The 23,169-nt window shown below is 40.6% G+C and overlaps 2 protein-coding genes across 2 annotated transcripts in view; one reads left to right on the top strand and one right to left on the bottom strand.

Moving 5' to 3' along the window:
• Dytn (dystrotelin) overlaps positions 1 to 13,521 on the top strand; it is a 61,145-nt gene extending 47,624 nt beyond the window's left edge. Inside the window, 3 exon segments of the mRNA XM_087569114.1 lie at positions 3,224 to 3,704; positions 13,384 to 13,478; positions 13,480 to 13,521. Of these exon segments, the coding sequence (XP_087425240.1) occupies positions 3,224 to 3,704; positions 13,384 to 13,478; positions 13,480 to 13,521 (618 nt within the window).
• Positions 13,522 to 16,021: 2,500 nt separating this feature from the next.
• Positions 16,022 to 22,539, bottom strand: Fam237a (family with sequence similarity 237 member A). The gene is given in 4 exon segments (NM_001401946.1): positions 16,022 to 16,659; positions 20,260 to 20,681; positions 22,062 to 22,220; positions 22,492 to 22,539. Coding segments are annotated over 2 exon segments (552 nt in total). The 5' UTR covers positions 20,672 to 20,681; positions 22,062 to 22,220; positions 22,492 to 22,539; the 3' UTR covers positions 16,022 to 16,519.
• Positions 22,540 to 23,169: the final 630 nt, after the last annotated feature.

Raw genomic sequence — 23,169 nt, 5'->3', positions numbered from 1 at the left:
ATCTGGTACCCTCATTTGCGTTGAATTCTACGAAGTCTTTCATTTCTTTGTGTCTTCCCTGACCCAGTGATAATTAAGTAGAGATCTGTTCAGTTTCCATGAATATGTAGGCTTTCTATTATTGTTGAAGTCCAGCTTTAAACCATGATCTGATAAGATGCACGGGGTTATTTCAATCTTCTTGTATCTCTTTGTGATCACTTGTATGGTCAATTTTGGAGAAGGTTTAGTGAAATGCTGATAAGGTATGTTCTTTTGATTTGGAGTGGTATCTGTTGGGTCTATTTGAATCATAACCTCTGTTAGTTTCATTATTTCTGTGTTTAGTTTCTGTCTTAATGATCTCTCCATTGGTGAGAGTGGGGTGTAGAGATCTCCCATTATTAATGTGTGGGGTTCAATGTGTGATTTAAGCTTTAGTAATGTATCTTTTACAAATGTGACACCCTTCCATTTGGGGCATAGATGTTCAGAATTGATACATCCTCTTTGTAGGTTTTCCTTTGATGAATGTAAAGTGTCCTTCCCTGCCTCTTTTGATTACTTTCAGTTGGAAGTCTATTTTATTAGATATTAAAAATGGCTACTCCAGCTTGTTTCTTGGGTCCATTTGCTTAGAAACCTTTTCCCAACCCTTTATACTTAGGTAATGACTATCGTGTTGCTGAGATGTGCTTCTTATACACAGCAGAACGATGGACTCTGTTTACCCACCTACTTTGTTAGCTTGTGTCTTTTTACTGGGAAATTGAGTTCATTGATGTTAAGAGATATTAATGACTAAGGATTGTTACTTCCTGTTATTTTGATGTTGGTGGTGGTTGAGAGGGAGAGAGAGAGAGAGGGAGAGAGAGAGAATTTCTCTTCTGTTGGTTTTAATAGTGTGAAATTATTTATTTCCTGTGTTTTTCTGATATAGTTAGCCTCATCAGGTTAGAGTTATCCACTGTTGGGCTTAGTTAATGAATAACTATTATTTGAATTTGGTTTTGTCATGGAATATCTTGTTTTCTCCGTTTATGATGATTGAAGTTTTGTGGGTATAGTAGTCTGGGTCTCAAACTGCAAGACCTCTGCTCAGGCCTTCTAGCTTTCTAGTTTTAATCTCTGATGAGAAATTGGGTGTAATTCTGATAGGTTGGCCTTTATATATTACTTGGCCTTCTTCCCTTGCTGCTTTTAAAGTTCTTGCTTTGTTCTGTGTATTTAGTATTTTGATTATTATATCACAGGAGGATTTTCTTCTCTGATCCAATCTGTTTGGTGTTCTACAGGCTTCTTGTATGTTTATGGGCATCTCTTTCCTTAGGTTAGGGAAAGTTTGTCTATAATTTTGTTGAAGATGTTTTTTGGGCCTTTAAACTAGGACTCCTTCTCCTTCTCCTTCTTTCTTCCCTCTTCTCTTCCTCCTCCCCTTCTCTCCCTCTCTTCTTCCTCCTCCCCTCCCCCTCCCTCTCTCATTTCCTTTCCCCCTCCTCTTCCTCCTCCTCCTTGTTGTTGCTGCTGCTGCTGCTACTGCTGTTGTTGCTGTTGTTGCTGCTGCTGCTGCTGCTGCTGCTCCTCCTCCTCCTCCTCCTCCTCCTCCTCCTCCTCCTCCTCCTCCTCTTCTAATACTATTACTTTTAGGTTTGGTCTTTTCATTGTGTTCCCAAGTGGCATGACTTTAGATTTTTGCATTTTCTTTGACTGATGCATTGATTTTTTTTTCTACCACATCTTCTACACCTGAGATTCCCTCTTCCGTCTCCTGTATTCTGTTGGTGATACTTACATCTATAATTCCTGATGTCTTTCCTAGGTTTTTCCAACTCCAGAATTGCCTTAGTTTGTATTTTGTTTATTTCTCCCATTTCCCTTTGCAGGTTCTGGACAGTTTTATTCATATTGTTCACCTGTTTGATTGTATGTTTTTTATATTTATTTGTTTCCTGTTTTAATGCTTCTTCCCCTTTGAATGTATTTTCCATTATTTTCATAAGGGATTTATTCATGTCCTCTTTAAAGGACTCTATCATCTTCATAAGATTGGATTTAAGATCCTCTTCTTGTTCTTCAGTTTCATTAGGATATCCAGGGCTTGTTGTGGCAGAATAGCTGGGCTCTGGTGGTGCCTTATTTCCTTGGTCTTGTTGCTCCCGTTTTCACACTGTCCTTTAGGCATTTGGTTTTTCCTGGTTTGGGCTAGATGATCCTGATGGCAGCAGGACTTCTCAGCAAGGTGGAAGGAGCCGTGGGCCAGACAATGGAGGTCAGGGTACCAGACTCTGCTGGTTATTCCTCAGGCAGACCCCACTCTGAAGCTGTGTCCCGGTTGTACCCTACTCTGCAGGTTGTATTTCCATTCAGACCAGCTGGGGTGGCTGGCAGATCCAGCTAGGCTGGCTGGTCAGGCATGGCTCCAAGCTGGTTAGTTTTAGTGCCCCTGAAGGTTTTAACAAGGATGCTCTTGGGGTCCCTCAAATTCCCCCAAATCCGGGAGCAAGGTCAGAGCTAGACAGTCAGGCTCCAGGGATCATACGTGCCCCTCATCTCTGTCAGCTGTTCTAGGCAGACCAGCTGAAGGTGTCTACTTTTTAACTGGTAGCATATGATAGTCTTCTATGAGTTTTGTGTTTTGATGTTGCCTGCGTTCTCCACTTCCTATTGCTGGTTGTGAACCATCCATGTACATGTCAGTATAATGGACATACAATTTAAAGAATGAGTATGGAAATAATTTTATTCTACAGACTCCTAAAGAATCTTAGGTTCCTGAGGAGCCTGGGCCAAACTTGAAAACGGTGGAACACATCCCTAGAGTCTTGTGCCTCCAGCTTCTCATGAAGTCCCTCACAACACACCTCTGAGGCCTATCACTAAAAGCATGTTTTACTGTAATAATTTGTGCCTGTCAATCACCATGAGTGTATATTATTAGAAATTCCTTATGACACCTTTAGAGCCAGACATACTCAGAATTAGGCATCTTTCCAAATTCCTTGGGGTTGTTCCTGAAACATTTTACAACCTGAGCATGGCCCAGTCTTGCACACATTTAAATTTATATTGAAGTAACAGCATAAAATAAAATTATTGAAATATCAAGAGTGAAAAGCAAACAACAATAAAACCAAACAAACAAACAAAACCAAAACATGTAGCCAGTGTAGTTGGGATGCTGAACTGTAATGAATTTGTGGAGAAAGTAAGTTATTTCTTCCTAAAGAAGGTTTTCTTTACCCAGGCAATGTTGCAACCACCTCGTCCTTCTTCTCCTCAAACCACAGTATTGAAGATTGTCCATTCTTTACCAGACGATGGCTTATGGAGAGGAGGTAACTCTTCCCACATCAAGAGTGTCACTAGGGATAGTCCGGAATGGGAACCTCTTCCTAATTCTGCCAAGGTGAACAGAAAGCACAAATGTCAAGCAAGTTCAGGAAAAGTTCCACCAGACTCTGAATCCCCAGAGATCATTTTTCAGAGCACTAGTAAACAAAGTCACCCACAAAAGATGCCAAGGGAAGTCCATAGTTCCCCATCTGCTCGCCAAGAGGAACTGCAGGACAGTCTCCAGATTCCTCCTACTGAAGTAAGCAGCCCTACTCAAACACCAGGCAAAGAGATGGATTGCTTCAGTGAAAAGAGAAATGACCTGGAAGATGAGGAACTACAAGAATTGTTGCCCAGACTCCTGGATGCCTTTAGCCTAGACTCATCAACAGGTAAGGGAAACTTTGGGTTTTATTGTTTAAGTTGTTTTTTATGTTTGTTTGTTTGTTTGTTTGTTTGTTTGTTTGTTTGAGACAGAGTAGATCAAGCTAGCCTTGAATTCACAAAAGTCTACCTATCCTTAAGAAGTCCTGGCCAAGCAAGATTTCCAGAGCCAAAAGAGTGTAATGACCAGGAACTCAGGCTGCTTGTTAAAATGCCAACGTTCATAACATTATTTAGTCTTTGGATTCAGTCCCTGGCATTGACTAATTCATAATCACCATGAACACTAAAGGTCATTTGAGACATTACAATAGCATCTGGCATGTGGTTAATTTTTACTATTTTGAAAGTGCAAGTGTTGTTAGTAAGCTTTCGTCACACATACCTGAACAGCCCAATGCCACCATTTAAAAACAAGGACAATAATGCTCCTGTCTTAGTGTGATAGAGTATGGTTTTTCTGTTCTAAGTTGTACATCATCAGCTATAACTCATTGCTAAGTTATAAAGGCTTTTGGTACTTTACTAAGGCTCTGTTTTGTGGCCACATTGTCTTCTTTCTATTTAGAATATAGATATTGGGGCTGGGGATTTAGCTCAGTGGTAGAGCGCTTACCTAGGAAGCGCAAGGCCCTGGGTTCGGTCCCCAGCTCCGAAAAAAAAAAAGAACCAAAAAAAAAAAGAATATAGATATAGATATAGATATAGATATAGATATAGAGGTATTTATTGTGGTTAACAGTTTTTCAACAGAAAAACCTCTAAGGAGAAGTCCTTGGTCCTGCCAAGGCTGGACTTCCCAGTGTAGGGGAATGTCAGGGTAGGGAAGCAGGAAGGGGGAGTGGATGGGGAAAGGAACACCCTTATAGAAGAAGAGGGGTGGATGGGATAGGGGGCTTATGGACAGGAAACTGGGAAAGGGAATAACATTTGAAATGTAATTAAAAAATCCAATAAAAACAAGAAATAGAAAATCTCTAAGATCTGGAGACTTGTAGGAGAGTGAAATGGTACTCCTGTGTGTTTCTGCACCGGAAGAGGTCTTCTCAACACAGTTATGTTTTCTATAGATAACACCAGCAACAGAGTAGGGAATATAAACAAAAAGGAAAGAAAAATGAGTAAGGATTTTTAAAAAGAAAAGGAAAAAGAAAAATAAAGGAAAGGAAAGGAGAGGAGAGGAGAGGAGAGGAGAGGAGAGGAGAGGAGAGGAGAGGAGAGGAGAGGAGAGGAAAGGAAAGAGGGAAGAGAAGAATGTAAGGGGGTCAGTACAGGGATGAATTTTCCTCTGTTCTGGAGGCCACAAGCTCAAGCTCAGGGTGTCACTGGCTTCTCCTGAGGCCTCTTCCCTTCATTCATTGATTGTCATCTTCCACCCAGCTACATGGTTTCAGTCTGTGTTTACATCCATTAGTCATACTTGAATAAGTCTACCCCAACAGCATTATTTTAACTTAATTGTCTTACACACACACACACACACACACAGATACTCATACACACATACACACACAGATACACACAGATACACACACCACACACACATACACACACATACACACCACACACACACAGATACACACACAGATACACACACACCATACACACACACATACATACATACACACCACACACACACACAGATACACACACAGATACACACACACACCATACACACACACATACATACATACACACCACACACACACACACAGATACACACACAGATACACACACACACCATACACACACACAGATACACACACAGATACACACACACACCATACACACACACATACATACATACACACCACACACACACACACAGATACACACACAGATACACACACACACCATACACACACACATACATACATACACACCACACACACACACAGATACACACACAGATACACACACACACCATACACACACACATACATACATACACACCACACACACATACACACACAGATACACACACACACCATACACACACACATACATACATACACACCACACACACACACACTACACACACATACAGACACAGATACACACACACATACACACAAACATACACATGCACAGATACACACACACACCACACACACATATACACACATACACACACCACACACACATACACACACACACACACACGCACGCACACACACACCATTGAGTCCATTATTTAGTATTGTAATTATCTCTTTAAAGACCCTATCTCTAAATATAGTCATATTCTGAGGTTCTGGGATTGAAACTTTATAAATTTGAGTCTTTGGGGGATCACAATTCAGCCCATGACAGTTAGAGAGCTATAACCTAGGCACATGACAATGTCGACTATATACAGAACTTGGTAGAGTCTAGTCAATGGAATAGAAAGTATTAAAGTAAGAAGATTTGAAGTCATGGTCATAGTATAAAAGGAAACGAATTCTCAGAGATGTCAAGGACCTAGGACAAAGACAGGATGAGAATTTTTTATGCTTCATTCTTAAACCAGCACAAAATCCCATGCTATGGTTCTGCCTAAGCATCCTTGGGATCCTGGTGAGTATTCAAGACAAAGTCAATTTCCACTTCACCTTCTCAGGAAAATGTCCCTGGCTAATTGGGCTTTATTGAAAAGATTTGTTTATGACATCTTTACCTTGTTTTTTGTTTTACTTCTGTTTTCCAAGTAAGATGATGAAAACTGCAGAATTCTAAACCTTTTTCTCACAAATGCAGTTGCTACTGTGTCTAGATTCCTCATAGTGTATGTCTCTATTTTAATATCTTAACATTTGTCCAGTTTTATATCTAAGGGTAAAGTTTAATGCATATTTAAGTGACTTTATCAGGGTCTATGTGCATAGGTATATTTCTATGTATTTATCATTATTATACCATTAAAGAAAATTGTAAAATTTAAAAGAAAATTATAAAAGAGTAAGTGCATTACTAAGTTTACTTTTATGATACTTTTATGATACTGTTTACTTTTATGATACTAAGTTTACTTTTATGATAATGTATAATTAGAATTGTCTAATCTTTAGAAAATACTTTTAATTCTCAAAATGTCACCTGTTTGTACTCACAGTAGAACCACTGAGATGTTATTACAGGAAATATGCATTATTATATAAATATTTTTATGATTCAAAAAAACTAATTTTCTCATGTGTGTGAAATATACACACGTGGCGTGTTGGTGGTAGATGTCCCTGCAGACACTCATGGAGGCCAGAGAAGACCATCGGTGTCCTACTCCATCACATTTACCTTATTCCCCCATAGCAAGGTTTCTCACTGAACCTGGAGGGAGGCTGGTGTCCAACAGTGCTAATGATGCCTATGCCTCTATTCTGCTAGGCTTAGGCCTGTGTGCAACCATGCCCAGAATTTTTATGTGGGTGCTAGGGATCTGAACTAAGGTCTTCCTGATTGTGCAGTAAGTACTCACTGACAACCACCTCAAACCTCTCCCCAAAATGCTAATTTTTTTAAGATTTAAATTTATTATCTCTTTTTTCTATATTAGTCATTTTGTGTCACTGGAGCATGATGCATGAAGATTTGTGCACATGAGGCATGAGGATGTGTGCACATGAGGATGTGTGCACACGAGGATGTGTGCACATGAGGCATGAGGATATATGCACAAGAAGCATAAGTGTGTGTGCACATAGAGCATGAGGATGTGTACACATGAGGCATGAGGATGTGTGCATATGAGGATGTGTACACATTAAGCATGAGGATGTATGCACATGAAGATGTGTGCACATGAGGATGTGTGCACATGAGGATATGTGTACATGAGGCATGAGGATATATGCACATGAAGCATAAATGTGTATGCACATGGAGCATGAGGATGTGTTCATATGAGGCATGAGGATGTGTGCACATGAGGATGTGTGCACATGAGGTATGAGGATATATGCACATAAGGCATGAGGATGTGTGCAAATGGGGGATGAGGATGTGTGCACATAAGACGTGAGGATGTGTGCACATGAGGATGTGTGCACATGAGGCATGAGGGCGTGTGGTAACTGCATGGCTGGTATTTCTCATGGTGTATCTCCCCAGTCAAGTATTTCTAAAGGGTTGTTTGCTTGCTTGTTTGAGACAGGGCCTTATGTAGCCAAGACCTAAAACTTGCTATATATGGAAAGATAATCTTGAACTTCTGCTTCTCTATCCTCTATTTGGCCAGTGCTAGGATTACAGGTGTGTGCCAACTGATATAATATGGGGGATCAATTCAGGCCCTAGACATGCTATGCGAGCACTGTGCCCATCCTTCTAACCCTCTATTTAAGTTTCTATCCTTATTTCAATCTGGTGTGGATATAATCTTTTTTCAAACTCCACCTCACCTTTGGTAGTCTAGATTATATAAAAATATCCTCCATAACCTATAAATTATCTCTAGAGACTTGCAAAAACTAAAGTCAAACAGAGCCAGATGTATGATAACCACACCCACAAACATGTGGGAAATGCAGCTAAATTAAACTGAGCTAAAATAAGTTATTGGCCACTTGTTTTTATTTCCATGCTTTTAATAGAAGCACCAGATAACAGCAAAAAAGATTCTCATCACTTTACTGTTCTTTTAAAAACAGAATTGTTATTAAAAGTTAGAAATACCTACTACTGGAATGCAATAGTCTAAAATTTGCCAAGACAGAGGGTCACTAAATTCATCTAGTATGGCAATTAGCCGAGAAGTTGATAGCCTCTGCAGATGACAGTTTTGTTAAGAAACTACCACATTTTGTAAATGAAGATGACCTTTATATTACTTTGAAGCTTAAGGTCATTGAAACAGAAAATGTAGTGATCATTTTGTGGACACTATTTATATTAACTGAATAGAATCCTTCAGTATCAATATCTAAGATAATGAGATTTCCAGAGACCATGGGAGTTTAATTGAAAGAGAGGGGAGGAGGGAGGAAGAGAGGGAGGGAGAGACAGAGACAGATAGAGGGAGAGGGGAAGAGAGAGAGAGAGAGAGAGAGAGAGAGAGAGAGAGAGAGATACCCAAACCTCTTTAAATTCTGAATGTTGAAAGTTAGTAGCAAATGAATTAGATTAAAACTTTCAAAAGACAAATTAGATTTGAAGAAGTGTTTAATATTCTTTTCTTATGATCAAAGGAAAAAAAACCACATAACCTCTGGTTTTATTATCTCGTTTGTTATTTCTTTCCATTTGAGAGTGGAATTCCCCACACTCGTGTGGTAAATCCTTCCTCTCGCTCATCTGCTTTGCCCTCCACTTACCACTGTCTGCCTCAGTTGTGCACAGGGGGGACAGAAGCTGTGCGGCTGGAGCAGGAGGGTGTGGCTGGAAAGCGAAGCTGCAGCAAGGCAGCTTGATAGCACGTGCCAAGGCTGCTCCCTCCTCACACCCAGCACAAAACAGGGAGGCTGAATAAAACACCAATCCCACATTCTTGCTCTGAAAGAAATCTGTTTGACTGTGTAACTATGTGAAGTTCAACACTGAAACTCTTCTAAGATCTGGTTGAATTAGTAACTGTAACCATGTACAGTTCCATACTAACTCTTCTAAGATCCCGTTGAATAGGTAATGATAAAGAGTTGGTGCATATTTTAGAGATATTATCAAGATCTCTCATATAAATTTATTCCTATGTGTTTATACAAGCATCGTTGTATCATTGGAAGGGAAATCATAAAATTCGAGAGTATTTCTAAATTCAAATGGCATAATAATACATAATGTGCAATTAGAATTATCTAATTTTTAGAACAATTTGAAGTACCAAAATATCATGTTTCCAATTATAGTCTCAGTAGTACAACTGCTAAGACCCTTTTTTTTTCCGGAGCTGGGGACCGAACCCAGGGCCTTGCGCTTGCTAGGCAAGCGCTCTACCACTGAGCTAAATCCCCAACCCCGCTAAGACCCTTTCAATGGAAGTGTGAGCACTACTTTTGTTGTTGGTGGTAGTGGTAGGGACCTTAAAAAAAAATTCTGCCGTGCAAGATCGAAAGGAATTATCTTTACATTTTACATAGCCAAGGGTTTCTAACAACAAAAACCGAAGCTCAGACTAATAAGAAACTTTGAGAAGTTCCTGACACATAATATGAACCTGTTACTGGGGCTTTCCCATGAGAATGCAGAAAGAGCTTGTGTGAGACTGAAGAGTAGGAGAAGTTGTGATTGTTTTGTTTTGGTTTTTGTTGTTGTTGTTGTTGTTGTCGTTGTTGTTGTTTTTTTAGCTGTGTAGTTATTAGCATGGGGAAGAAGGAGAGAAATGTGGTCCAGTCAAAGCAACAAGACAGAACTCCAGAAATGGACCCTAAAAAGGAGAAATATATAAGTCACCTGACAGAGAATTCAAAATGATCACCAGATAATAGGACACTTATGAGAAGGAGTAGGGGGCGCTATCTGAGGCAGGAAAGGGGACCAGCCAGTGGGAGGGGGAGGTGATGGAGGGTGGCCGAGGAAGGGAAGCAGAGAAGGGGAATGAAGAACAACAAAGTTTAGTGCCACATATGTAAAGATTCCTAATGAAACCCATCGCTTTGTAAGATAACCTGAAACAACTTAAGATGTTTGTAAATCGCCAGTAAGATGGTCGATGAGGTCAGGCGATCGGTGAATGAAAAATGAGAATGTTAACAAAGAGCAAAGTGTGTTGAATTAAACAGAAATTTCGAAATTAGAAAAGAAAAGAAAATTTTCAGTGAAAGCATCCAATGAAAATAGAATCAAGCTGAACAGAGAATCAGTAAGGTCAAAGACAGAGCCCCTAAAGTTAGTCGGATGAAGAAAGTGAAGAGCTGAGAAAGCCCAAGAGAGATGTGGGATGCAGTCAAGCAGACCACTGATGCCACAGAGCAGACCGCTCTATCTGTTGCCTTCATTCTAGATGAAGAATAGAGGACCAGAAAGTATATCCAAAGAAACAATGGCTCCAAACATCAAGTACTGAAAAGATCATAAAGACAACAGAGTGCCACAACCAGGCCCTGAAGACCCCAAATTAGAAGAGCTCAAAGGAGCCCACCACTGGACAAGGCACATTATAATCAAATCACCAGGAGTCAAATCCAAAGGAAAACTATGAACCTGGCAGAAGTGACCCTCATAACACCATAAACACATTTCTCAAGCTAGAGCGAAACCATCTGGTGCATTCAAAATGCTCAAAGAAAAGGAGCACTACCAGCCAAAACTGTTATAGCCTCAAAGCCACTTGGTGAAAGAAAATATGTTAAAGAAGGGTATAGAATACGACCATACTGAAATGGAGTGTTTGGCCACTTGGTTGGCTTGAATGCTGTCAGAAGGACAGAGGCTCAGTATCTCAGTATTTATTCCAGAAGACTAATCATAGACCAGATGGTTCAATAGTTTCTAGTCTCTACAGTTACCATTCTGACAGCCTTCTAGCACATTCCTGGTTTAAATTATATTTAAATAAATAGTTTTGGTATTGTGATTTCCTCTGGACTATCAGTTTCTAATTTATATGCTATATTACTTCAACACACACACACACACACACACACACACACACAAGTTACCTAAGAACAGTTATTTGGTCTATGTGTGTGTGTGTGTGCATGCATAAATGTGTGTACATAATTGTATGTATGTTTACATGTACATACATGTGTGCTTGTGTGGGCATGCATGTGTACATTGTGTGACTGTGTGTAATGTGTAGTATGTGTGTATATGTATTATAAATATAGATCAAGGAGAGGACTAGATTCTTGGGTCATATTTTTAGCTATTTTTTTTCTTTTCTTTTTTCTTTTTTTCGGAGCTGGGGACCGAACTCAGGTCCTTGCGCTTGCTAGGCAAGCACTCTACCACTGAGCTAAATCCCCAACCCCATTTTTAGCTATTTTTAAAACATCTTTGAAGAAGCTTACAAGAACAAGAAGAAGAAAAACTCTTATGTATGAAATAGATATTGCTGTCCTGTTTTTGAATCACTGTACTTAAAGTTCTTATTCGGGGTTGTGGGGAGAAAAGTTAGTTCATCAAGTGAACAAACTTGCCACTTAGACCTATGACTGAACTCCATCCCTGGAACCTAAATGGTAGAAGGAGAGAACTGAGTCCTATGACTTGTCTTCTGACCTCCACGTGTGCTGAGTGCATACTTACACATGCATTACATATCCACACATGCTGCACATATATACACAGACAACTAAATATGTCAACTATTTGATAAATATCATTTCAAGTTAGATGTTTTAGCCATTCTGGAGAGAACATCTTGTGCACCCACAGGAAATAGTGCAGATATGGCTGCATTAGAGCCACAACACTATCAGAAGGATTTTCTGAGTCTTCCCTCTATCCCCTTGTGATGTTACGTGTTGAGTGTAAATTAAAATGCCAAGTACAGGACCTTTTCTGAAAGTGAGCTCATTAGCATGGCCATCACTCACACTGTTACTTACAGATAATCCTTCTTAACAGTTTAGGATATTTTATTTTTAAAAGTTATCGACACATAATGTGTCTTTACTTCTTCAACATGTTAGGGGATGTTTAAAGGTAAATAAGAACAGATTTCTTAAAAACAGAAGCTCTTCTTTTAAGGATTATAAACATCAAAAATTTAAACAACAGCTGCTAAGTTCTGTTAGTTTTACAGCACAATTTCTATTACAACAGATCATCAGGGAACACGAAAGCCTTTTTAAAAATTAAATTAGCTCGTCTCATCTCTCTGACCATATCCACCTCAACCCCCTGTTCTCTCTCAGAGTCATGGCCTCTTTTTCCTTAATTATTGATATTACTATATATGACATCAACAAATGTATAAACACAACCCACTAAGTCCATGTAGTGCATGATTTTAGGATTGACCACTTAGTATTGATAACCTGTTAGGTGGCTCATTCCTGTGGAAGACTGATTCTCCCTCGCACAGTCAGTGGCCATTAATGGCTTGATGCTCTTCACCAAGGGGTGGAGCCCCATGAGATTTCCCCCATCACACTGGCATTTTAGCTGGTGCTGTTACTGTTCAGGTATTAAACAAGGCATCCACACTGTTGAGATAAGGATGCAACTTCCCTACCATAGAGAGAAGGCACTATCGCACAGCGAATGTCCTGGTCCTCCGTCTCTTACAACCTTTCTTTTCCTTGATGTTCCTTGAGCCTTAGGTATAAGAGTTGCACTATACCATGGACACATTAGGCTGGGCTCCTCACAACTGTATCCTCTGCAGTTTTGACTAGCCGTAGCTTTCTGATGGGGTTTCTACTGTTAGCTGCAAGGAGGTGGTCTCAGAATAGCCGTATTCTCCCCAGTGGGCAGCTCAGAGTCAACTGGATATTCGGATGCAGATTCATGGGCTAGACCCACTCTTGTGCTGGGTTTCAACAGTCCCCAGGGCATTATGATATAATGGCATTTCTATGACAGCCCTCTGGAGTATGCTTTTCAGTTCCACAGATTCATTCCAGCAGCTGGGATAGAACTGTAGGACACAGCAAGTAAGTTAAGTACTAGCCATCTTCTCTGTTGAGGAAAGGGGCAGCATCCTCAGGAATGAATTGAAGATGGGATCTGACTCTTCTCTGTGAGCTAGAGCTGTAGCCACATAGGTCTTCAGAACCCAAGATAGTATTTTCCTAAAAGCCTTCTCTCCCCTGCTGGTTTCAGGTCCGCAGCCTTTGGTGGACGTGGAGCTATATGGTAGAGCCGAGCAAGTGTGCAGGGCCTTCTCTGCCCTTGTGGATCAAGTCACCTTGCCCAGCTTGGAGTAAAAAGAAATCCAGACTCAAGGGCCCCTTGGTGTGATGGCAAAACCGTTATTCAGAATCTGAATTAGAAAGAAGAAAGCCTTCATCGCATCTCTAAATGGTTGCTGTGAAGGGTATGAACTTAGGTTTTGGGTATTTTCTTTAAATACTCCGCTATCTTGGTTCTTCTGTATAAGGTAAAACTTTGAGGGCAAAGAAAGGCAGAGGGGGTAAAAGAGAGCACATGGTAGCAAGCAGGATCCTGGTGGTTGAGTTTCGGTCAGTGAGCTACTCTCTGTGTATTGTTGCTATTACTCAATTGTGTGATCTATATGAACATAAACAACAGCCTACAAGTGTCATTTGTAATACTGAATTGATAATCCAGTTTTTTAAATAATTTTATTTTTCTTGGATATTTTATGTATTTACATTTCAAATGTTATTCCCTTTACCCCCTCTCCCAGACCTCCTCCCCCTCACCCTGCTTCTGTGAAGAAGCTCCCATGACTCCCACCTCAACGCCCTGGCATTACCCTTCATTGGGGAAACAAGCCTGCACAGGACCAAGGGCTTTTCCTCCCATTGATCCTGGACAATGCTATCCTCTGCCACATATGTGGTGGGAGTCATGGGTCTCCATGTGTACTCATTGGTTGGTGGATCAGTCCCTGGGAGCTCTAGTGGGGTTTGATTGGTTGATATTGTTGTTCTTCCTACGGTGTTGCAAACCCCTTCAGTCACTTCAGTCTTTTCTCTAACTCCTCCATGGGTACCCCTTATTCAGTCAAATGGTTAGCTACAACCATCCTCATCGGTATAAGTAGAGCTCTGGCAGAGTCTCTCAGGAGACACCCATCTGAGAAGACACCCATATCTGGCTCCTGTCAGCAAGCACTTTTTGGCATCAGCAATAGTAACTGGGTTTGGTGGCTGCATATGGGATGGATCCCCAGGTAGGGCAGTCTCTGGATGGCCTTTTCTTCAGTCCCTGCTCTACTCTTTGTCCCTGTATTTCCTCCCGTGAGTATTTTGCCCTCCCTTCTAAGAAGGAATGAAGCATTCACATTTTTGTCTTAGGTATTCCAAGCTTTTGAGCTAATATTCACTTATCAGTGAGATAATCCACTCTATCAGTTTTCTATCTGATGCTTCTGTTAAACAATGGGTTTTTTTTAAACCACAACACACACACACACACACACACACACACACACACACACACACACACGCGCGCGCGCGCACACACACACATTTGAGTGCATGTGAAACTTGTTTAAAATCTGGATCATGCCAGTGTTGATTTTCTAGTTGGGATGTTGTAGTAGTATGAAAGATAGTCATTTTGAGGGAAATTGGACAACCTGTATTGTTCATCAATGTCTCTGTACCATTCCTTACAATCATATCTAAATCAACAAGTAGCTCAACCATGTTTTTAAAACATGCCTCTTTCTAAAAACCCCATGCTGGATGAGTTTTACCAAAGCACTTACATGGATCCTTTTCCCTTGGGTTGAATAGTTATCATTGACATTGATACTGATATCCAGGATACTATCTAACATCTTTTTGTCATTAACACACTTGATTTCTAAGCATCTTATGTGCATTTATATATTTAATTCTCATAACAAACCTAAGGAGTCTTTAGCTTCTAAAGGCACAAAGAGGGCAAATGGCCTTCACAGTCCTTAAGCTAGCACTTCATGCTGCATTCGAACCCTGCGCCCAAATCTTGCTTGGCTTTCTCCTGGTCTACCTAGACAGATGTCATTATGGCAACAGGCACAGGGCAGCCCACAGCACCAGTAAATTCATGTCCTGACCCTTTATGGAAAAATGAAAACTTTTAGCTCCTATATGGAGTACAGTGATAGGGGAGGAACAGAAGAAGAGTTGTGTCCCTTTGCTGGTTTATAAGACATAATAATCTGTTCAAAATGACTCTGTATAGAAAAGTAGTCTGAGTGCTAGCTTGTTAACATTCTCATTCCCCAGTCAATCAAAGCTCAAGGCTGTTGTCTCCTTTGCCTCCTCCACCAACCCTTTTCAGGGTTCCACCCCTCGTTGCTAGGTTCCAGCAAATCCCCAATGAGACTGCATCTTCTGATTCCCTTTAGACAACTTTTCCAGTTTGAAGATGGCCCCAAACTACAGAGAAACTTTTCTTGAGGCTAATTGCTAATATATCTAAATTCAAAGTCTTTGTCAAGCATGAGCTTTAAGAGAAGGATTTCAAATGTGGGACTAATTTGAGGTAAAAATAGTGCCATGACTACGTCTCACATGCATCGATTGCCTGGGTTCTGCTTGAACAAGGCTCATGCAGGCTGACCAGTTTTTTCAGGGAAAGAAATATGGACAGGTTTTTCTTGTATCTTGTTCACTTCCATTTTATTTTGCTTCTCAGTGCAAAGTATAACCACTTATAGAGCTTTAATATTTAATCAAACAGCAAATACATAATTGAAAGATAATTATGCTACCTTATTGGAGTTTGGATATGGTTCATGCTAATATTAAAGATTTAAATAAAGAGAATCCAATAACATCAGTTGGGAGCCAAAGCTTTTATTAATTTTGTTTTCATTAGATGAATGTTTTATTCCCCTGTGGTTTTTTTCCTTCATTCCATATTCAGAACTATTCTCCCAGACAAGGTTGAGAATCGCAGACCATCAGCAGTCCCGCTCATGCATATAGTCCTTCCACTCCAGTTTCATAAACAATGCAGCAGTTAATGGCTTGTGATTTGTGTAGCTTATGCTAAATGTGTGGCCTTCTAGCTCATTAGCATTGCCACCCCTTCCCCGGCAAATTATCATACTGTAAAGAGACAAATCCCTCATCCCAGCAAATTCTTTAGCTCCTGTAGACAGAGGGGTGGTCAATCAGTAATTACCATGTGAACAGACCAGCTAGCAACCAAGATGCTGAAAATAGGATTCTTAGAAAATTTGACATCCTTGGACATTTACACCGCTTAAAATACATAAATCATTGATAGGAAAATATTCTTTTTTTTTATTCCAAGGCTTCAGTTAACTCTGAAATTAGCTTCGATTTCTCTTTATTTGCAGCTTCTCTTTTCCAGTGAACCCAGGGCCCCACTTTTGCAATTGCATGCTTGTCAAATCTCCAATCAATTCCTTCTTCTTTAAGTAAATGCTTCTAAGGAGCTGAGAATATGCACCTGAAAATAGAGAGAGGAAGCTTCATAAGGTCTCTGCATTACATTTAGGTTTGCTGTTCTGCTTAAAAGGAAGAATTGACGTTTTCGCTATGCCACCATCACAATTCTATACATAGTTAGAACATACATGCAAACTTGTGTTTAGGGTATTTTCTGTCTTGTGAATTTTACTTATGTAAACTATGTAGAACAAATTATTATTATTTATAATATTTGTAAATCAAAATAGGATGTGATCTTTAAGTTTTAGAGAGAGTCATTTTATCATGTTTAATATAGAAACCTAAAGCAAACATTTTAAGCCACCAAGAACATAACCTTCCAGAGGCAGTGCTGGCCTCATTCCACACATGCTGTGACTTGGTCATATGGATTATTTCCACATTTTTAATGAATAATATTGTTTAATTATTACTCTGTTGTAGAGATATGAATAATCACTATATTTTTGGTAAAGAATATTGGAATGAAGAGTCTTGTACCACAGCATCGGCTGCACTTCATGACACTTCCTGACAATTGAGTTTCAAACAGATGCTCGCAGAGTATGTGGCTTAGAAAACTTCTTCAGCAAAGAGGAAAATCAAGCACTGAAGGATCTGTTTGTATGGGGCAAGCAGTGTTTTCTGTCTAAAAAATAAGAACTATAAACATTGTTAGACACTTATCACAAATGCCATCAGATTATAAACCTAAATTTTAACTTTGCTCATTACAATAAAACTCCAAACTCATAATGTTTCTAGAACATATAAACTGTCAGCTTCAGGAATGCAGATTTTTGCCCCCTGTCCTTAATGACAAAGCTAAACTTGCTGTAGGAAGAGGGCATCACTTTTACACAGATGATGTTGGGCCACAAAATCTTTTTATTTTCAAAGAGGTCTTTAGTGCTTTTCTGCTATTTCCTCTTTAGGGGTTAACAGTGCACTGCCCTAAATCAACCAACCAACCAACTAACCAACCAACCAACCAACCAACCATCCAACCAACCAACCAACCAACCATCCAACCAACCAACCAACCATCCATCCAACCAACCAACCAACCAACCATCCAACCAACCAATTAATCTCTCTCTTCTCTTCCCATCTCCCATCTCTCTTCCTCCTCTCTTCATCTTCCCATTTATATCTTCTCAAACTCCTGACCTCCTCTTTCCAGAACCCTATCAGTATTTAAGACTAAATGTGGATATTTAGAGCATATTTAAAGCTTCCTAAAAAGGCATCAGGATTTGGTTACTAGTCAGTGTCTTTCTAGATCAAAAGTAACCTTTAGACTCTTTTCTCATGACGTCATCTGCAACACTTAGAATTTTTATAGCTCCCATGTTTGACTTCTGTCCCTCCTTATTACTGTCCCTCCTTATTATAAACAGTCATGGTGTCCTGCTCATCATTCAGCTCAGCCACCTGTCCTTGGGGAAAAGCTTTCCCAGTGTCTCCAGAGTTAGGGCCTTTCAAAGAGTCTCAGAACATTCATACAAACGAAGAACGAGAAGAGACTTTGTGATCTATCAAATTCTTCCCATAGCCTCCCTTTCCTGATGAAAAGAGTAAGAACTTACACAAATTAACTCTCCTGGGGTTCCATATTGATTTGATGTCTCCTGTTTTCATATTTGTTGACATGATATTTAAAAATGTGATAAACTACATACAGCATCTCATGGGTCACATATTTTAGCAAAGTATGATTCATAGGAACATTTCATAAGTGGCTTTAAAATAATTTATTTTAAAGTAATAGGAACAAGAGCCCTTTTGCATATTACGTATGCAGTAATTTTAGCTCTATCTGTTTGCCCTATGCTATGATGTTCCTGAGAACTATGAGGACGAACACCTCTTCAGCCTCACCTTCCTTCCAACTTCATAGTACTCCATCCCCAGGAACAAAAGCAAAACTAACTTGAGGATCCACCCTGGTACATCCAGAGCCAGCCTGAAGCACTTGAGACTAAATGAGGCTTCTTGAAAGGAAACCACAGTGTTCCTGTAACTATTTAACTTCCCAACATGTATCTTCTTGACCCAAGACCCTATCTCACTGTGATTAAACCAACCAAATGAAAATCTCATTTCCTGATCTTCAAACAGTTGCTTATGCAAAACATTAAAATAACTTTAATAAAGGGACATGTTAGCTTCTGCTACTGAGCTCTTGGCAAACCAACTTCTCCTAAAGTTTACAGAGCAGCTGAGACCATCTCAACTCTCTGGTGAAGAGCAGAGAGTGACTTTCAGAAGTTTTGGAGGCGTATTTCTTTTCATGTTCAGCTGAACACAATGAGTCCTTCATTTATTCTGGAGACATTTCTCATAATTGTGGAAAGTGAACGCCGGATTTAAAAACACAAAACAGCTACCTCTGATGGGACTGAATGAAGCCTTACACCACCATCAAGAGACTTCAGAAGAAGAAAATATATGGTCCTGATTGGTCAATGCTGATGTTATTGTTATGCCCACTTATATAAATAATAGTAGAGAAATATCTTGTTTCTTGGCTCAGCAAATTATGAAGGGTTTTTAGGTGCTGAGGTTAAGGTAAACTATGTATTTTAGGCGTGCTCTGAAAAATCTCTGTGGAACTGTTATTGATATTTTTTTCAACTGAACCATTATAAAGACATATAACAATGCTCACGATTAAATAATCACTAGTACAGATTAGTTATGCCTTGATTTTTCCACCAGTGCATAAATAATTTTAACTGCACCTAAATGGTCCTTGCTACTAGATTTGGAAACTTACTGATGGAAAGAACACCCAGGACAGAAGGAAAACTGTATGACCAAGGCTTGGGTGTCTCTCATAACTTGCAGGAGCTTACTTTCCTCACACTCTAATTTTATATATGGAACATTTCTGCTGAACCTTTAGAGAAGACTAGATTTTAATTACTATATAGCATTCACTGCAGAGAAAAAAGTCATTATTCAACTTATTAAAAATTAATAACTTACTAGAAGTTAATTGCTTATTTATGATTCATTCAAACAACAACAAAATATAAATATAGGTTAGTTGATATTTTTGCTCTTGACATCATCCATTAAATATTTCTCAAGATACTCCTTCATTTGCCTGAAAGCAATGTCTTGTTTTCACTTTAAAGGGGACAAGAATTCCAGTGCTGCAAACATTGCTCCCACCCCAGCTCCTATTCATGACTTATTAGTCCCACACCAAGGAAACACAAAGTTACACTCAAGTTAACAATAAAAATTATCTTAATTTTAGGGCAAGCTTTACACCTTTACATTGCAATTTTTACATTGGGCCTCTTTCCTTCCTTCCTTCTTTCTTTCCTTCCTTCTTTCTTTCCTTCCTTCCTTCTTTCTTTCTTTCTTTCTCTTTCCTTCCTTATTTTTTCCTTCTCTCTCTTCCTTTCTCTTCCTAATGACCTTCCATTTTCACGTGAAGTTCTAGAGTGAATACACTATGTTAACAACTATTCTGTTATTGAGCCCTCTTGACATCCACGCATTTAAAGGACTGTGTGAGATATTGGCCTCCCTGAGAGCACCTTCCCTCTTCCTCACACATCAGCATATTCACGCTTGATAGATTCAACAGATCAGGACTATGCACCTTGTTTAATCCCCAAATGCCTGGGCAGCACTTTTGAGACTCTCTGTTCTTCTCCAGCCAATTCCCTCCTTCCTAAGCCATGGTTCCTAGAGAGGACACAGTCTACATAGATGTCCCAGAAGAGTTGGGCCAGATCCCAAAACAGGGCACCATGCTTCAAGTTCTCAGATGACTTCAGATAGATCATAAAATCCCAAAAGCCAGAGACAGTGTTAGAAACACGAGGCTTCCGCATCTCCAGGAGGAGCATTGATGAGGACTCCCAGCACTGAGGATCAGCTTGGTTAAGAGTCAGCAGGTCTGTCTGACTGTGACAGAAAACAGGAGACACATAGTACATTCCCACAATGAGCAGGAGGCAGGTGAGACTCAGGGGGCAGTGGTTCCTGCTTCTGGTCCCAGGATCAGTCATGGTCCTGCAACTGTACACATGGAAACACATCAGTCCAGGCTTGTCTTTCACTCAGTAAGAGAAATTAATGTTCCCCTGAGAATCTCAGTCCCAGGAGAAGAAACACACAACATTACTAACTAGGAACAGAATATCCTTCTTCCTGCATCACAAGCCTCGTTCTCTCAACCCATTCCTGATCCAGGTTGTGCACAACCAAGATAGCAAGGCTAAGAAGACGTCCCAAGATGTATTCCTGGTGAGATGATAAGTGGACCGACTGTTTACTGGGCTGTAGCTTAAAAGAGTACTGTGTGAAAATTAAAGTCCTGCCATGTTAACACAAAAGTACACTACAGTTAGGAACTTAATGCTTTTTGTCCTTGTTTGTATGCCTTCTTGTTTTGTAGTACCTTTTAATTTTTAAAAGATGTTAGGCTTATAAAACATTATAACAGAAATAAACACACAGTTGATGCTTGGTTTGTGGATACATGTATTTCGAGACTGCAGGACAAAGTAAAACTAATAGATAGTTTGCAATCCTAAATGTCATGTGATCGTGATATGGCCTTAATAAAGATGTTTTTAAATTCTCTCTGCTTGCAATGGATCTCAAGGTTTGTCTCTCCTTTGAGTTTTCTAGCTCACAATGTCTATTATAATAAAATTATCTGAACAACCACATGTCACTAGTCTTTATGCTGCCTCTTCAAAAAGTCCAATCAAAAATTACACCTTTGCTATTATAAAAATATGTTCGTCCCCCACCCCCATTAAAAGGTCATCTGATTGCTCTCCAAGTATCCAAAGCAATTCAGCACAAAGAAATAAAAACTGGAGGGACATGCACACTGCTCACTTCCTCATCAGAATTTGTAATTACAACACCAGAAGACAGGCTCTTTCTCTCCTTATCAGTAGGGGGACAATTGGAGACACTGCCAAGGAAGTGTTTCAGAACCTAGTCATTAAGGGTCATGTTTGGAATAGCAGGTCACTCAAAATATGTTTAGTTTTGCATCATTTTCTCATTTACCCTACTAGAAAGAATGTATTAAGATGAAATATCAAAGTCACCCCAAAGGTTATCTTTGTTCAAGAATTACAACTTTGATAGACAAGTTTTTAGAAGACCAAGTGAGGGGTGCTGTCCGAGGTTCTGAAGTTGGCGTGTTCTGGGATTCTGGGGTTTTGTGTCCTGGGATTCTCCGGTTTGTGATAATAGCTGGAGACTCTTCATAAAGGCTCCCCGTTTCAGAGCTGTTTCAGAAAGGTGGGCTTCCTAACTCAGGAGTTCCCCTGTGCGCCCCGTTGAGTGTCCGGTGCTGGCCGAGTTTGGGCCGGGCACCTGCTCATGCTGCTGCTTCGTCCTCCCAGGGAAGAGCCTCAGGGTCAGGGTGCCACTCACCTCTTTGTTCTACGCCTCTTCTGTGGGTCTGAAGGGCGCCGCTCCGCAGTTAACTGCCCTAACCGCGATCCCTCGAGTGCGCGGAGAGGACGCACTCCGGCTGTTCCCAAGGCAGGTGACTGTCCCCAGCTTCCGCGTCCTGGAAGCAGCGTGTCTCTTCTTAAGCAGTGGGAGTGTTCGGCTACGTCAACGGACCTGCAAACTGCTGCTGCCTCTCGCCCCCAAGTCCCCGTCCCAGTCTCCAGAGCTCTCTCTCTTTGCCCTCCCCCGCAGAGGTTTGGAGTTAGAAAAATAGGGCGTTGGCTGCAGACCCCCCTCTCCCTGACCCCGGCCCACGCCCACTCCCCTTTTTGCGGGCAGTCTTTTTTGTAGCCGAGTTTCCAGGGCCCAACGACCTAGAGAGTCAAAGTGATGTAAAGTTGGGGCTCACCTCTCTGACGCCTGTCTGGGGGATGGTGGGAGGGAGCCGACCTGGCTTCTCACCAGTACTTCATCTGAGTTTCAAAGCGTGAGAGGGGAGGAGCACGTGAGACCTTAGGGTCTGGAGAAGAAAAAAAAAAGGTGCAAATTTCCAACTGCAGCCAGAGTGTGAATTCCTCCTACTGCACTGAGGCCCCAGGTAGATGAATGGCAGAGAAAGTATGGTAGACTAGGAACTTGTTACTGTTGATCTGAGGTAGGTAGTACTTTTGTTTTTAACCTGGGCTGTTGGGGGTGTCCTTATTTTTTCCCAACTGATCCCCCCCCCCCGAATCCCTGCTCTCCAAAAAGGGGGAGCAGCCTTGGTTGGATGTTCTTCTGCTTTCCCTTTCACCCAGTCACTTCTCAATGGCTTTCCTGAAAGTTGGTGCCCACATAGAAACATTCTCTGCTAAGGGATCTCAGGTGAAGGACCTCCATTCCCACATCTTTCCTAAAAGGCCTCCAGCATCCTAAAAAACCCTGTACTCTCCATTAACTGAAGAGGTGGTTTTGTGCCAGCTTGACAGTATCCATGGTTACCTGGGGGGCTTAAAGAGAGGTTTACTGAAGGCTCAGAAAGCCAGCCTCCTCCAGAGATAACATTAGGATGTGCTCTGAAGGAGTCCAGAGAGGCTTTGAGTTTTTC

This window comes from Rattus norvegicus, chromosome 9, assembly GCF_021556685.1.
Source record: "Rattus norvegicus strain SHRSP/BbbUtx chromosome 9, alternate assembly SHRSP_T2T, whole genome shotgun sequence".
Lineage (NCBI taxonomy): Eukaryota > Metazoa > Chordata > Mammalia > Rodentia > Muridae > Rattus > Rattus norvegicus.
The sequence above is the reverse complement of the archived record's forward strand: the minus strand, read 5'-3'. Positions and strand labels throughout refer to the sequence as shown.